General features: G+C 43.6%; 1 protein-coding gene across 1 annotated transcript in view; it reads left to right on the top strand.

The window, feature by feature from the left end:
- The window catches only part of SLC7A9 (solute carrier family 7 (amino acid transporter light chain, bo,+ system), member 9), a 42,399-nt gene extending 25,660 nt beyond the window's left edge, over positions 1–16,739 (top strand). The window contains exons 9-12 of the mRNA XM_006867309.1: positions 8,613–8,709; positions 11,934–12,083; positions 14,342–14,516; positions 16,675–16,739. Coding sequence (XP_006867371.1) covers positions 8,613–8,709; positions 11,934–12,083; positions 14,342–14,516; positions 16,675–16,739 — 487 coding nt within the window. The remainder of the gene's footprint in view (positions 1–8,612; positions 8,710–11,933; positions 12,084–14,341; positions 14,517–16,674) is intronic.
- The last annotated feature ends 852 nt before the right edge of the window (positions 16,740–17,591 follow it).

Below are 17,591 nucleotides of genomic sequence, written 5' to 3'. Positions count from 1 at the left end.
CAATCCACATTATAAACCTTAAATTAAAAAAAAAAAAATTATTTCTGGAGTATGTAATGCCAATTGTGCTTGGAATCTCCAAAGATTATAATCCTGAGTCCCCAGGTCCAGCAACACATTTCTTTAAGGTATTTGGTTATGGCTAAGAAGTTTCATATCTTCGCCCTCGGTTTGTTGTTGTTGTTAAGTACTGTTGAGCTGGTTCCAACCCATAGCGACCTTGCATAGGGTTTCTGAGGAGCAACTGGTGAGCTTGAACCACCAACCTTGCAGTTCAAACCAACTTTGCAGTCCAGTGCGTTAGCCCACAGCGCCACACCAGAACTCCAGGCCCCCAATATGCTTTACTATATTTGCATTTGCAACATACATAAATGCATGTTGAAATATTCTCTAGCAAACCTATATCTGTCTGTCTATTCATGAGTATAGTTTTGTTCTCCTTCCCATACCTGTTCGTCTTGTGTGTCTTTCTACACATCCATTTATTGTTGCTGTTGTTAAGTACTGTCAAGTTGGTTCCGACTCATAGCAACCCTACATAGGGTTTCTGAGGAGCAGCTGGTGGGTTTGAAACACTGACCTTGTGCTTAGCAGTCCACTGCTTATCCTACAGTGCCGCACCAGGAGTCTAGTTATAAATGATTGTCATGACAAGATTGTGTTTATCATAGAATTTACTTCTGTTGCTTTTAACTCTTGTACTCTTCCTCTGGCTTTATTTTTTTGCTTACCACCCTCCCTCCCCCCTTATTGTTAATATGTGTCTACCCTCTAGTTAGGAGTCCTAGTGTGGCACTGTGGGTTAATGGACCGCACTGCAAAGCCGTTTGAACTGCAAGGTCGGCGACTCAAGCTCACCAGCTGCTCCTCGGAAACCCTATACAGGGTTACTACGGGTCGGAATCGACTTGACGGCACGTAACAACAACAACAACAATCCTCTACTTAGTTAGTGATTTACCTTCCCTTTCCTCCCATCCCTGGTAGCCATCAAAGAAATATTTTTTTTAGTGTGAAAACCTCTTCTTGACATTTCAGTATAATGCTCTTATAGAGTTTTCCTTTTGTAATTGGTTAATTTCACTTAGCATAATCTAGAGGATATGCATTCGACTATTAACCACAAGGTTTGCGATTCCAGTCCTCCAACTGCTTCATAGTAGATAGATGAAGCTTTCTGCTTCACAGCGATATACAGCCTTGGAAACCCTATACGGGGTCACTATGAGTTGGAACCAGTTTGACAGCACTTAACGTCAACAATGTCCTCTGGGTTCATCCATGTTGTGAGGCTGTTTGCAGAGTCATTGTTATTCTTGAGCACTGTTACCATAGTTTATTCATTCTTCTGTTGAAGGCATTCAGGTGGTTTCCATTTCTTCTTCTATTGTCAATAGTATTGTGATGAATGTGTTGTTGTTGAATCAGTGCCATTGAATCAGTTCCAACCCTTAGCAACCCTGTAGAGGGTTTCTGAGCAGCAACTGGTGAGTTTGAACTGCCGACCTTGCCTCCAAACCCACCTTGGGGTCCAGTGCTTATCCTACAGTGCCACCCCAGGCCTCCGATGAATATGGGTGTGTGTAGTGTGGCTCTGGTAGCGTGAATCAGGCTGCTAACCTCAAGGTCAGCAGTTCGAAACTACCAGACTTTCCGCGGGAGAAAGATTAGGCTTTCTGCTCCTGTAAAGATTTACAGCCTCGGAAACCCTGTGCAGGGTCGCTATGAGTCAAAATAGACTCCACGGTACTTAACAACAACAACAAGTGTGGCGCTGTGGGTTAATGCGCCAGACTGCAAAACCCTTTGAGCTGCAAGGTCGGTGGTTCAAGCTCACCAGCTGCTCTTCAGAAACCCTATACAGGGCCACTATGGGTCAGAACTGACTCGGTGGCACTTCACACCACCACACCCATTCTTGTCACAGCTCTTATTTCTCTAGGATATACACTTAGTAGTACGATTTCTGAATCAGCTGGTATTTTCATTCCCAACTTTTCCAGGAAGCACCATAATGTTTTCCACAATGGTTGTACATTTTACAATCCCACCAGCAGTGCGAGTGTTCCAGGAGCTTCACAACCTCACCAGGTGTTGTCTTGTTTTGAAACTTTGCTATTAATGCTGTGATGAGACATACTTCATTGTTGTCTCGCTTTGCTAATGATCACAAGCATTTCTTCATGTGCTTGCTGGCCTCCTGAATGTCTTTTTCAGTGACGTCTCTGTTCATGTCCTCTGACCATTTTTAAATTGGATTGTCTTTTTCTTGTTGAAGTGTAAAGTTTTCTTATGAGATATGTCATTGCCAAAAATGTTTTCCTAGTCTGTGGGTTCAGTTTTAACTTTTTGTGACACCTTTATGGTGTTCTTGTTAAGTGCTATTGAGCCGGTTCTGACTCATAGTGACCCTGTATAGGGTTTCTGAGGAGTGGTTGGTGAGTTTGAACTACTGGCCTTGTGCTTCAAACCAAATATGTGGACCAGTACTTTATCCTACAGCGCCACGCCAGGGCTCCTTTGATGTGTGTAAGTTATTTTAGGAGGTCCCAGTCATCTGGTTTGTGTTCTCTTAGCACCTGTTTAGTAATGTTTGACAGTATATTTATCACCACACATTAGGTTCTCCTAAGTTTGTCTCTATTTTTTCTATGGTGGCCTTTGTAATTTCGGGTGTGATATTTAGGTCTTTGATCCATCTTGAGTTCATTTATTTATATATTGTGAGATACAGATCCTGTTTCATTTTTCTGAAAATGAATATCCAGTTTTGCCAGCACCATTTATTAAACAGACTGTTTCGGTCCTTTGTCAAAGATGGGTCATAGGTGGATGGCTTCTCGATTCTGTCCCATTGGTCTGTGTGTCTGTTGGACCAGTACCAGGCTGTTTGACTAGCGTGGCTGTGTAGTAGGTTTTGACATTGGGAACTCTGAGGCCTCCTATTTTGTTTTCCTTCTTTAGCAGTGCTTTGCTAATGATGTCAGTATTATTTGGTCACCCCTAGATACACTTTCATTTCCTTTGTCATGTTCATTTGGAGGGGCCATTGTTTCTCCACTCAGTGTGACACTGGAATTCTCAAGGGTGTTAGCTTTCCAAATTCCTCCCCCCCCCCCATATTTGCTGTCTTTGCCCACACTACTTTCTGCAAGAAACTATTCCTAGGTGGGCAGAGCCTTCAGCTTTTGCTTACCATTTTCTCTCCCTTTCTTTAAAAGCTGCTTTTCCCTCCTTGGTTTAATTAATCTTCCAGATGTCAGTTTTTAGCTTTCAACTGTCCCAAATAATACCAGAGAACACATTACCAATCTGTGTACCAATGCAGCCACCCATCCATGCAGATATTGTGCACTAATCCATTTGTCCACCATGGGGCGCGTCCTCTCTCTGTGGTTATATTACTTTGTTTCTGCAACCACATATTTTAGTCTGAAAACCCACACCCAGAGAACCACCCCCCTCTTTGGGGCTGGGTGTTACAGTCTAGTTTTGCCCAAAGCTTCCTTCCCTGTTCTGTAGAGCTGCTTGTTTCATCTGAGCTGACCTTCCTCTGTTTCAGTAGGAGGAGTGGGGCTGGCACTCACCAGGAGGACCACTGAGAGATCATTGTAGTTTCAGAGCCCTATGATCCTGTGGTGGTTGGAGGAACAGCCTCCATTTAGGTGACCCACCCCCTGACTCCGGTGTTGGGAACCTTCTGTGTGAGTTTGTATCAACACACAGCCTACAGTTACCACACCCCAAATGAACTCCTAGGGAGACCTGATTGGTTGCTATCAGGTCTGATATGTTGGCTGTGGGCATTGCCTCACTCAAGACACCTGCCTCCTCACACGTAGCAGGCGTAGACAGCTGTCTTCCAACCAGAAGAGGGAGCAAGCTGACCCAGACTATGTCGGGAAGGTCTGTCCTGTTGGAACCAGAGAGTTCTGAGCTATGTGGTGTGGTACACAGGGAGGCAGGTAGTATGTTGAGGATGGGTGTCAACCCAACTGTAGCATCAGCCTGGCAAAACAGTTGTTACCAGGTCAGGGAGAAGGTGTCGCACTGTGGTCTGACCTCCAGAGCCCTGCCTTGTTGCTATCAGAGTCCTCCGAGTAGCTTGCTAGATGTGAATGCTGCTTGCCCTTCCAACTCCTGTTCCCTCAGCCTCAGTCAGTAGTGCCCAGTGCTAGCTGCAAGTGGAGGCAGACCAAGCCTCAGGGAGCCACAAGGAGGTTTGTCCTGTTGGTTTTAGAGGCCAGAGCTGTGGAGTGTGCAGTTAGAGGACCCTGGGAGCCTGGGTAGCAATTCCCTGCAGTCTTGCAGGTGACAGTGTCCTAGTCTGGGAGGGGCTATGACACTGAAACGGGCCCCTGGGGACATCTGCCATGTTGCTTTTAGAGCAGAAACTTGGGGTCTGCTCTCTCTGTTCACGTAGAGGCTGTGGTGGCTCTTTTTCTGGGGCCACTTTCAGCTTGTCTAGGGGGAGAGTGCGGGATCATGGGAGGAGTGATTTTCCTACTGCATGTCCCTCATTGTTGATTCTTTGATCTTCCCTGATGCTTTCTTCTGCTCTCTGATTCTGAGTCCCTCAAAGTCAAGTTGTATTTTTTATATTTGCCGGGGAGGGTTGGGACAATGGTTTATTTACACTGCCGTTTTTCTAGGGTCTTTTCTTTTTTGACGTTTTATTGTGAATTGGGTGAAAGCTGATACAGCAAATTGGATTTTCATCCAACAATGGTTTATTTACACTGCTATTTTTCTAGGGTCTTTTCTTTGTTGACGTTTTATTGTGACTAGGGACAAATTGGATTTCTAGCCAACAATGGTTTATTTATAAATGTTGCTAGTTTTCTTGGGTCTCTTTTCCATCCAACAATTTTGTGACACTGATTGCATTCCCCCATGATCCCAGTGGGCTTCAAAAAGTTGTGGGAAAACTCCATTATCTTTTCTATTTTCTACAAATTTTCTGAAGCCCCCTTGTAAAGCGGCAGACACTCTTTCCACTTACTCTCTGGATTTTCCATTTCTATTCATCCTTCCTTCATCCATCCCTTCTACCTTCTTGAGTTTCAACGCTGGGCAAATGCTGCTCTTATGGTTCTAAGGAGTGTGTCCCTGTACGCCTGTGTATTGTTTAGCTGACATCTGAGCCATGGGAGTGAGTTTGATTCTAGGACTGAAGGGGTCCCTCCAGTCTCTATTAGACTATGAAGTTGGTTTGTTTGCTGTTGTTATTGTTTTATAAAGGAGCTTTGTTCCATGTTTTTCTTCCTCTCTGTCCAGGGTCTTTTCATTTTCTTGATGGTACTTTTGAAGCAACCAAGTGTTTAATTCTGACAAAGTTGGTTTACCAATTTTCTTTTATAGATCATGCTTTTGTTGTCGTCGCTAAAAACCTTTGCCAAACTTTCAGCTGCAACATCTGCGTTTTATTCTAGATGTTTTGTAGGTTTAGCACTTAAACTTAGGTAATCTGTTTTAATTATTTTGTATCCCAAAAATGTGCAGCTTTGGGGTTGGCCAAGAACTTTTACTACATTGAATTATGATGTATGTAATTTTTATGGGGGTCAAATTTAAGATTTTTCCCAACTGTTGTCTGCATTTTCTATTTCATGAATACAAATCTTTTTCCCTTTGATGATCATATAATCACTTACATTTCTTTCTAGTTAGTGCATTTTGACTCTTTGGTCAATCTTGAATGTATTTTGGTTATGAGGCATGTAGCTCACATTCCCTTTTTCCAAATCTCTCTACTTGTTGTCTCATTGTTAACTCATTAAAGAATCCATTCTTCTTCCTGCTGGTTTGAAGCCACCATCATCATTCCTATCATCCCCTTGGTTCATTTTGTTTTAATACTTTTAAGTCTTTTCCTGTGCCTTTATCATACTTATTAAAACATTTACAACTTCAGTAATTTAAAATTTGGTAAGAGTTCTGGTAGCATAGGGGTTGTGAATCGGGCTGTGAATCTCAAGGTCAGCAATTTGAAACTACCAGCTGTACCACGGGAGAAAGATGAGGCTTTCTGCTCCCGTGGCGATTTATAGCCTTGGAAACCCTGTACAGGGTCACTGTAACTCGGAACCGACTCCACGGCACACAGCCACCACCAGAGCTCCTATATGTTAGGCATTTCTTTAGCATTCCAGAAGCAATGACAATAATTTTATTAAGCTCCAAAAGTCCTGTTTGCATTTTGATTTCATGGAACTCGTATATTAATTTGTACATAATTGATGAAATTTAAAGAGTAAATTCACAGCATTGTCTCCCTATGTCCTATTCTCTTCCTTTCCCCCAGTTTTACTTTTATTTTGGGAATTAGCTTAATGCCATGTTTATGCCATTTAAAGTTCAAATAAGTAGATGGGCTTTTTAGGTTTCTGTATTCCTGACTTGTTTTCTTGGACTATAGTCAAAAGTATGTGGGGAACTTGGTAGCTTTGTAGGATAAACACTGAACTGTGGACCACAAGGCTGGCAGTTTAGAGCCTACGAGACTCTGTGAGAAAAAGATAAGGCTTTCTGCTTCAGCAAAGATTTAGTGTTGGAAACCCCATACGGGGTCTCTGTGAGTCAGCACTAACTAGACAACACTGAACGCCAGCCAGAGTATGTGATCTTGGTGACACAAATGCTTTGGAATTTTTAAGACTTCTTTTAGCTTATTGCAAATTTTTACAAATGTTTCCAATGGGCTTGAAAATAATGTATATTCTGTAATTGCTTCTAGATTTTTATAGAATAAGCTTGTACTGTTCCCATGTCCCACTTTAGTTGGAATTTGTTAGTTGGCGTCTTGTTTTAAAGGAGCCTGGGTTTAATATCTTTTGGGTGAGCTGTTCTTTTTTTCAGTAGGAACTCTCCCTATTTTTGCATTTTATTCTATTTTGTCTGAAACTGATATTGGTATGCCGGTTCTTCTTAGGCGGTTTTTTGGGACCATGTCCCATTTCCTTTTATCCTTTTGTCTTTCAGCGTTGTTGCCCTTTGGCTCACGTCTCTTTGAATACAACCCCAGTCTCTGATCAGACAAGCTTCATCTGTTGGCAGTTTTTGCAATTACTGGTAGTTAGAATGATTTTTAACATACTGCTCTGTGATTTCTTGGCTTTTAAAAATCGTATTCTAATTTATTATATCCATCAAGTATATTTATTCCTTTTTCTTCTACTGATGTGGACATTGTGTTTCTGTTTTTTTATTGAGACTCTTAAAAATTTCACACGAATGTCAGTAGCTCAATTCCCCTCCATTTCTTATTGTCTAGCTGTTTAGTCAAGGAGCTCTGATAGCTGCTTACCTCACAGTAAAGAGTTTGAAACTTCCATCCATTCTGGGGAAGAAAGATGAGGCTTCCTTCTCCCATACAGATTTACAGCCTTAGAAACCCTAGGCAGGGTCGCTATGAGTCAGAACTGACTCCACGGCACACCACCACACCGTTAGTTACACCACCAGCCTATTAGTTACACCTTGTTATTATAAAACTAACACTCCAAAACCAATCTGTCATTACCAAAAAGAAACCCTGTTCTTGTATCGTTTCTGTTTTCCCATTGCCATCGCTTCTTGTAGTCACCTTCTCCGAGTTCAGTACCGTTGTCTGTGAGTCTGTCCTTCGATAGTTTTCAGTGAGGATTGGGTAGTGAAATGTCTCAGAGTCACTGTTTATTTGAAAGTTTACTTTGCCTGTAGTCTTGCGTGATAATTTGTTGTTCCAACTCCTAGCAACCCTGTATAGGGTCTCCAAGGAGCAGCTAGTGAGCCTGAGCCGCCAGCGCTGTGGTTCAAACTGGCTTTTCTGTCAAGCACATTAACCCACAGCGCCACACCAGGGCTATAAACATTACTGTGGAGGAAAAATCATCAGAAAATCTTAAGGAATAATGAATTTTTAAATTAACTACAGAATTGTGCCAATTCGAACTACAGTAGATGTCTTATGAGAAACAGTATCTTTAAAGTGATAGGGGCGACTGATTTCAGAGTCAAATTCTAGGTGGCTAAACAATCTAGGTGCTGTCAGATCAGCACTGGAATGGGAACCACAAGGTCAGCAGTTCAAACCCACCAGCTGCTCCTCAGAAACCCTATACTGGGTCTCTATGAGTCAGAACGGACTCAATGGCACTTAGGAATAGCAGCAGCGCTGTTTATATCTGGGCATGTCTTGGATTGGGTTCAGTGTGTGTGGAATTACCAGTGCTTGGGAAGAATTATTCCACTTGAGTGGAATTGTGGACTCCACTCAAAAAGAAATATTCCACTGTGGACTCACATGCGATTTGTGTAACATGGGAATTCTGTGCAGCTTTGATTTCGCAAGTACAAGGTGCCCCAGGAGCAAGTGGCCTGGGACTGATCTTCCCATTGGTTTCTTGCCTAGCTTTTAGGACCCAAATTGGTAATTCCTGGAAAAGACCACCCCAAGCCATTCCTCCTCTCTCCTGGTTTGGTGACTCACAGCATGAAGATCCAGTCCTCTCCCATGCACGTAGCTCTCTCACGTCACGTCTCCATAGCCAGGCACCCACCTGGTTGCCCTCTCTGTGACATCATTGGAAAGGTTCCTAAAGCTGACTTCCATATTCCTTCTTTTTCAGGCTTGTTTACGTTGCAGGTCGGGAAGGCCACATGCTGAAAATTCTCTCTTACATTAGTGTCAGGCGCCTGACTCCAGCCCCTGCCATCATCTTTTATGTAAGTATGGATTCGACCAAGAAAACACCTTCCTAAAAGGCAGAGGGCCCCTGAGTTTGGAAGTAGACCCACATTGCTAGCCCCATGGTTTCCAAGTAATTCAGGGACCCAGATAAAGGTCTCTTATGTCTCAAGGGGAAGGTCCTGGTGTGGCGCTGTGGGTTAATACACTGGACTCAAAGTTGGTTTGAACCACAAGGTCAGTAGTTTAAGCTCACCAGCCGCTCCTCGGAAACCCTGTACAGGGTCACTATGGGTCGGAACCAGCTTGAAGGCACTTAACAACAAATGCCTCAAGATGAAATCAACCACACCAAACCATCTGTCACTGAGTTATTTCCAGCTCGTTAGCTAACCAGCAGGGCAGAGTAGAACGACCACGGAGTTTCCAAGGCTGGAAATCTTTACAGAAGTTATGGTCACATCTTTCTCTCATGGGTGGCTGGTGGGTTCAAACCACTGGGCTTCCAGTTAGCCTCTGATGGCTTTAATCACGGTGCCACCAGCGCTCCTTTTCAAGGCAAAACAGAGATACAAAATCCAAGACAGTTCAACATTTTAGTTCTTTCTTGTTCTGAATGTATCTGAGAAAGACACATTTGACCCTTCCACATAGGTACATCTGTCTTTGGTGACAGCCTATACAAACCTGCTAGTTTAGGGTCTGGAAGGAGAATAGGGCATTTTACAAGGTGGAGGCTGACAGGCGTGTTTCATTACAGTCCAAGGCTTTCGACGTCCTGGGCTCCTTGTGCAGTTGGGCCCTCCGACCTGTCCTGGACACTCCTAGTCTCAGGAAACCAAGTATTAGCATCGCCCCTGAGGAAAACCCCTACTGTCAGCCTGCTCCCCTTGAAGATGAGGAAACACCTGAGAGTGGGGACCCCTGTCGAGGTCAAGATCAGGCCTCAATGCCTAAGCATAAGTTTCGTAAACCAGGGTCCTGTCGCTGGGAAAAAAATTCATAATTAGACAGTTGATAATGCATGTGTGTGGAGAGACACACGAACACACCATATGTAAAAACAAACATGTATCACCCTATATGAGGGTGAGTCAGAAAGTATTGCTACTAAGGTTGTAGTAAATGCACAGGTTTATTTCAAACAAAATGTGTTTAAGTATGTCTCTGCCATCAATGGATGGTTGCAGGTAAGTTCTCTCAGTAATGTTGTTAAGTGCTGTCCAGTTGGTCCAACTCACAGCAACCCTGTACAGAGTTTCTGAGGAGCAAGCTGGTGGGCTTGAACTGCTGGCCTTTTGGTTAGCAGTCAAGAGCTTCTCCTACAACGCCACAGCAGGACTCTGTAATAGATGTGTAGTTCCTGGAAGGTGACTTCAAACACAAGGTCCACTGAAACACTGGCTTCTGATGGGCCAGTTCAATTCCAGACAGAGGGGCCAATTCAGGGGGATAAGGCGACTGTTTCTTTTGTAACTTCAAAGGGGCAATTATGATAGATTTTTCTCAAAGGACACAGTACAATCATGGGGATTTATTGTGAAGATTTAATAAAAAATTACATTGATGAAAAGGCCAGGAAGATGTGCTAAAGAATTTTTTTTTCCATCAAAACGATGCACCTGCTCATTCTTCAAGGGTAACAAGGGCTGTTGTCCTCTGAGGAACTTGTTGGGAAACCTTACCCCATCCATCGTACAGCCCTGACTTTTTGACCCTTAAGACATTTTTGTTCCTAAAATTAAAAAAAAAAAAAAAACAGTGAAAGGGAAACAGTCCTTCAGGGATGCCCAAAATGTTATGACCTGATATAAATCGGGGAGCCCCAAATGCTTCCAGAAAGGGTTAGAGACAGAACAGCGCTTTCAGAAGTGTGCCATCCTTATTGTTAAGAGATGTTGAGTTGGTTCTGACTCATAGCGACCAGTTCCAAGGACTGACTTTTGAGTTTGAACAGCTGAGCTTGTGGTTCAAACCAACTTTGCATCCAGTGCATTAACCCATAGTGCCACACACCAGTACTCCACGTGTACCATCCTAGATGGAGAATATGTTGAAAAACAATAGCTTTATATTCTGGTATTTCTGCTTAATGTAAAGGAACAACATAGATAGATAGACAGACAGACAGATAGATAGATATCCTGGTATGGTGCTGTAGGATCAGCACTGGACTGTGAACTACAAGGCCAGAGTTCAAACCCAGCAGCTGCTCCTTGGAAACCCTATACAGGATCACTATGAGTCAGAACCAACTCAACAGCACTTAACTGAGTTATGTATGTGTGTGTGCGCAGTTTGTTTTTGGTTTTCCTGTTTAAAATCACATCAAATTTGTGGAACAATATACACTTGTCTGTGGATATTCATCAGCTACATGCTCAAATTTATGATATAAGTAATTCTCAAAGTGAACACTGAGTGGCTACTAATTTGCTACCCCTGCTAGAGAGTAAGATCCCCTAAGAACTTGATTGAACCTCAGCATAGTGATCCTGCTTGGTCACCTTAGAGCAGGTGGCGGGCCGGCAACGTCTGGCGCATGGGGTCTCCAGCCAATCTCCTCCCTCCCTGCCTTCCTCGGATGGCGGCTGTTTATGCTGGACGTGTGGCCAGAGACGGGTAAGGATCACGTGGAACCTCGGCAACTTAAGACAGAGCCATTGCCATGCTGCAATGAGTCTCAATGACTGGTAAGACTGAGGAATTTGCACTGACTGCCTAAGACAGGCAGCGTCCCTTAAACAAACAATAAATAAGGAGGATTCGGATGCAGACCGTGCAGACCCGGTCAGGAGGTCAAGCCCCTGTGGGCCCAAGCGTTGTTGACAGTCCAAACCATAGGCTCTGAGGATCAGACTTTAGCTACCTAGTAGACATAGCAAACTGTCCCTCATCTGATTATTCAGTAATGCTTATCAGTAATCTCATACATGAGCCCTGGATATCCACAGACAAATGTAAAAACCTTCCCTAAAAGCCGAGACTGTAAATTCCAAAAAGGCAAGTCCCCCACCTCATCCAAAAAAAAAAAAAAGCTAAAGAGGATAAACACTGTTAACTGATGATATATGGCGGGGATAATAATCAATGTTCCCAAAGGCAGTATCTATTTCTAACCAAAGTCTGGTTTAACCCCAAATATCAAGAGGGAAAACAGGAAGTTTCTTTCCTGCGTAAAAAGTGCTTCTTTAGTCTACCGTGTAGCAATAAGGATGTTTTGTGCCTAAGTGACCTGCACACTCCTCATTCTTCCTACTAGGGCACCATCGCCATCATTTACATCATCCCTGGGGACATCAACTCACTGGTCAATTACTTCAGTTTTACAGCCTGGTTTTTTTACGGCCTGACCATCTTTGGGCTCATTGTGATGAGGTTTACAAGGAAAGATCTGGAGAGGCCTATCAAGGTAAGTGTGGTGGCCGGATGTCACTGATGGCTTTGTTGGGTTTAAAACAAAGGAAGGACTTCATTATTTTGAGTTTTAGGGTTAAAGATTGTGCAGGAAGGACAGAAAATTCCTGCATGTCCCTCCCCCTTGCACACAATCTCTCCTCTTAACATCTTGCATTTCTGAGGCATTTATCATAAATGAGAAGCCAATACTGATACGTTACTATTCCCTCAAGTCTGCAGTTTACATTACGGTTCCCTCTTGGGTTTTGTTACCTGGAGTTTTCATAAATGCTTCCTGTCTAGCATCCACCTTTACAGTATCACAGACTAGTCGGCTGCCCTAAAAATGGCCTATGCATTTGCTTTGGTTTATTGAAATGAATTAGATTGTGTTGACAATTTCAAATGCTCGGGACATGCTTTCTTTCCAATCTGGCTTTTCTTGAATATATTTTAGAGCGGTGTTTACTCTTGATTTTATATTGTAATTTGATTCAGTTATTGTCAGTTCTGATACACAGCAAACCTATACAGGGTTTCTAAGGAGTGGCTGGTGGACTTGAACCGCCAACCTTGCAGCTGACAGTCCAGTGCAACACCAGGACCCCTCTAATTAGCTATGCCTTAATTATGAATTTATTGTACTATTAAGAATCCATGTGATCTATTTCCAACAAATGAGGACAGCCAGCTCTGAGAGTCCCTGCAGCTCTCACACATGCGTACCTTTCTCAGAGACCTGGGAACTTCTGGCCCCTGGTCCTGGCCCATCCTGTGCCTGCAACAATCCACAAGTGGCACCGCTCCCCCACCCCCACCCCCACGTGGCTGGTATCAGACAAAATGCCAATGTAGAAGAAGTAAAGTTTGTTTTGTTTCTATTAGGGAATTTATTTTTTCAACCGTGCTATTTAGTTCTTAGGCTAAGAGAGGCACAGATAGAAGAAAATGGCAGACGACAGACAAGGATAATGTGTGAAGTGTTAGGATTCTGCCTGAGAACTATGCCTCCTGGACTGCATCTTGATTGTCACATTTCCACCGTCAGTGGAAACAAGGAGCAACAGTTCTGAGTTAAACACCTCCGCCTCAGGCTGTCAAGCACGCAAAATGAGGATGGTAGTGATTTTTAAATCTGTGAAAACTCCCTTAGAAAAACAGGAAGAACCTACAGCGAACATTGTCAGCAGTACAACTAGGAAGGTGGTGGTTGTGTGCCTTCTGATTATGGCTGCTTGGTGGTGTGACCTTGTATATGGTTTCCAAGGCTATAAATCTTTACGGGAATAGAAAGCCTCATCTTTCTCCTGTGAGCGACTGGTGGATTCAAACTACTGATTTTGAGGTTCTGCTGCACTACCAGGGCGTATTTTCAGCCTTGTAGGTTTGCTTCACTTTAAGAACTTCTTTATCCATATTGCGAAGTCCTCGTGCGGCACTCAGCAGTTAACGTTTCTGGAATTCTCAGTTCAGCTTACACCCTCTGACTGAAAAATTCAGTTGAACAAGCTTTCTGCTCAGTGGATGCCAAAACTGTTGCGCTCAGGTCAGCTGTAGACAAGAGCAACAGGCTTTAGGGATGCTCAAGGCATTTTGCTTGCTAAATTTCTAGAGCCACTAGTCCTGGTGTGGCCGTGGGCTAATGCAAAGTCGTTTGAACTACATGGTCGGTGGTTCAAGCTCACCAGCTGCTCCTTGGAAACAGTATACAGGGTCGCTATGGGTCGGAATCGACTTGACAGCACTTAACGACAACAAAGAATGAAAACATCTACTTATTATGAGAGTGTCTGGTGAAAGTTAGCTAAGGCTTTAGCCAAAAAACAAAAACCTCCAGAAATCTTCCATTATTGGTGATGACGTAGAGAAGCTGGAATGTTCTATCTAGCATTGTTGGTGGGACTATGAAGTGCTGCAGCCTGCATCACGTATAAGCTTAAGATGATTTTTAACTTTTTATTGTGACCTGAATGAAGGTCTACAGATCACTCAATAAAGTATACACTTCACGTCATTACAATGAGTGCAATCCACTACTGACCTCTCAAGAGTTTGGGGGTTTTTTTGCAGTTCTTTTTGACTGCAGATTATAAACCACAATAAAGATGTATGGAAAATACTTTTATTGTGGCAAAATATTTAAAAATTGAGAATGGGTGAGGGGCACATGGCGTTCGATCATACAATTCTCTGTGTTTTGGTTTCTTTTCCTACTTTTTCCCATGGAGCTACGCACATCCCTCTAACCACGATGCTCTGTTCTGCTTGCAGGTGCCCATTTTCATCCCCATCTTGATGACTCTCGTATCACTGTTTTTGGTGTTGGCTCCGATCATCAGTGAGCCGGCAATGGAGTACCTCTACTGCGTGATATTTATACTGAGCGGCCTTGTATTTTACTTCCTTTTTGTCCATTACAAGTTTGGATGGGCTCAGAGAATCTCAAGTGAGTATCAACCACATGACTGTTGTGTGCTCTTAGAAAACCCCAGACACACATGGCATCTTACAACCCACTGGTCTGGGCTCCACCTAGAGTTTGTTAACTCTTGTGACTAGCGTATCTCAGCTCTTCTTCAGGAGAGCTCAAGAACCCCACCTCACAGTGTGACATCTCTGGGCTCTTTTAGATAGGATGGAAAAGCCCCCTTTCATTTCACAGACAGACCCAAGGGACCAAGTTGGGACTAGGGGGTTGGCACCAGTTCCCAGCTCTGCCTTTCCACTGGGTAATGTCGGCTCCTCAACAGTTGCTGTTGGCATTGTCACTTGGAGGCAGAGCTCACTGAGCCACTACCTCACCCACTTACCATATCAAGTCAATTGTGAACCTCTGGTGATCCCACGTCTCACTGCAGCAGGGTTTTCTGTGACGACTGTTTTGGGAGATGAGAACTTGTTTTTTGATGCCAGCATGCATGGCTCAAAGGAGGCTCTGAATTACACCTCATTGTCTCCATTCACAGTGCCTCACCCTGTACAGCGGAGTCAATGGCAGGAAGCCCCATTTATAACACCCTTCGAGGCCCCCGCCCCAATACCTCATGGTACAGCAGGGGCATCCACTTGTCACCTACACTGAGTTCCCTGAAGGCAGGAAGTGGGCTATGGATGATTTAATTCTGAGTCAAGCATAGTATCTTGTATTTAACCAGCACTTAATATTAACTACATATAATTTTAAAGTCCTGGTGGGTGGGGGGGTCTAGAAGTGCTAGAGCACCAGGTCGGCAAGTGGAACTCAAGAGCCACTCCTTGGAAATTTTATACAGGGTCACTACCAAATCAACACCAACTCTATGGCACCTAACAGCAAATGTGATTTAAACCCTGACGCTTCCTTTCTCCTTCAGCCTGTCTGAGTAAGGGAGCAAAGAGATCCCTTCAGGGGCTCCTGAGTGGTTTTCATTCACAGAACTTCAATTCAGGGAGAACATGCATAGTATGGTGTCCTGGTGTGGCGCTGTGGGTTAATGTGCTGGACTGCAAAGTTAGTTTGAACCAGAAGGTTGGCAGTTCAAACTCATCAGCCATTCCTCGAAAACCCTATAGAAGGTCACTATGAATCAGAACCGACTCGACACCACTTAGCAGCAGCTTACACAGGTATGAGAAGGCAATGCTGCTTATCTGGGATTGAGAAAGCTTTCCGTTTTCCTCACCTGTGAAGTGACGGTGGGAGGTACAGTCGAGACACTTCCCTTCATTTTGATTAACAAGGTAAAACACGAAACACAGCTGTATTATTTCCATAAGGATTCTGTTTCCTTTCCTGAAACATTCCCCCGCCCCCCTCGCTCTTTTACATTGGATTTGATCCCATTGACAGAAACTTAGAGCAGAAAACTTCACCAAGCTCCTTTCTGCAACAACTGGTAAAACACTGAAAGTAAGGTGAAACAAACCCAGTGCTTAGTGACATCACTCCCTTGGCCACCTATTGTAGTAGCGGTAGTACGTACGTGCTGTCGAGTTGGTTCCAGCTCACAGCGACCCTGTATAGGGTTTCCAAGGAGCACCTGGTAGGTTTGAACCACTGTCCTTTGTAGCTGGCTGTCCAGTGCTGATCCTACAGCACTCCATCAGAACCCATACAGTTGAGGTGTCCATAATTTTCCTAAAGAGTAAATTGTTTCGTGACAATAAAGTCTTCTTGTTAAGTGCTGTCGAATTGGTTCCAACCCTGTGTAGTTTCCAAGGAGCGGCTGGTGGGTGTGAACCACCAATCTTGTAGTTATCAGTTCAGTCCTTATCCTACAGTGCCACACCAGGACTCTGATAAGAGGCATGCTATTGTTACATGCCATCAAGTCAGTTCCGACTCATAGTGCCCCTGTATAGGGTTTCCAAGGAGTAGCTGGTGGGTTTGAACCACTCACCTTGTGGTTCAGTGCTTACCCCACAGCTCCACACCAGGACTCCAATGAAAGACTTTGTTAGCCCTTAATGCCAAGAATGAATGGAGTGCCCTGCACATGACAACTCTCAGCAGCATACCCACTCACAACCGGCTTCCACACAGAAGTGAGGAGCAGCCGTACCTGAGGTGGGGAATTTGAAGTTAGTTTTCTCGCTGTATTCATCTAGTCTTTTTCCCATTTCAGAACCGATTACCATGTACCTTCAGATGCTGATGGAAGTTGTCCCACCAGAAGTAGCTCCGGAGTAACTAAAGTGCAGTCTCTGTAGCCAAGCAAACTGTGAATTTATTTTTGTAAGCAATATTTGTGGTTCTTTCTTTCTCATGGAAAAAAAAAATTGTATTCAGGTATTTATGATCTCTGTATTTTTAGACTCCTGAATGAATTCTCTGAGTGGGGTTTCTAGATAGAACACATGACAGGTGTTTTGCTAAGGTTAGCAGTAGAAGACATAACCTCACAAAATGCTGAGGGGGCTAGGAGACCCCACCACCATTATGGTAACGGCCATTTAACAAGGGGGCGACTTCAATAAAAGGGATTCCTAAATCAATGGTAAATAAGACATATTTGTATATATAAAATTGGCAATGTTTTTGCTTTGACTGAAAGATTTTTAAAAGAGCAAATATTTTGTTACCTACTCCACCCTCCCAAAAAGAGTCCGGCAGCCCTCGTATTTCACCTCGAGACGTGCTGGGCAGGTCCGTCCCAGGCTCCCACACACTCCCCAACAATCCTCACTAGTATTTGGCCAAAACGAATAAAACTGTATTTTGCATTCGGCACATAGGGAAAAATGGTTTTTAAAAAGGCAAAAAAAGTAAACATTTTTCTATGGAAACACTGATAATTTACTGAGGTTCTACCCCCAAAACATTCACATTCACACTACAGTTTGAAGTCTAAGTATTTTTATCTTGCATTTCAGACGTTTACTCCAAACATGAAGCAGAACTACTGCTGACATTTCACAAGTTAGCATCTATGTCTGTAACAAAATGCTCAATGGAACTTCAACTATTAGGAAACTTCAAATGTCTACAAAAAGCAACAGAGTCCAACATAAGGTCACTGCCCCGGGATTTCCGTGTTTGTTG

This window comes from Chrysochloris asiatica, unplaced genomic scaffold (assembly GCF_000296735.1).
Source record: "Chrysochloris asiatica unplaced genomic scaffold, ChrAsi1.0 scaffold00104, whole genome shotgun sequence".
NCBI classification, from domain to species: domain Eukaryota; kingdom Metazoa; phylum Chordata; class Mammalia; order Afrosoricida; family Chrysochloridae; genus Chrysochloris; species Chrysochloris asiatica.
Note: the sequence above shows the minus strand (reverse complement) of the source record. Positions and strands in the feature narration are given on the sequence as shown.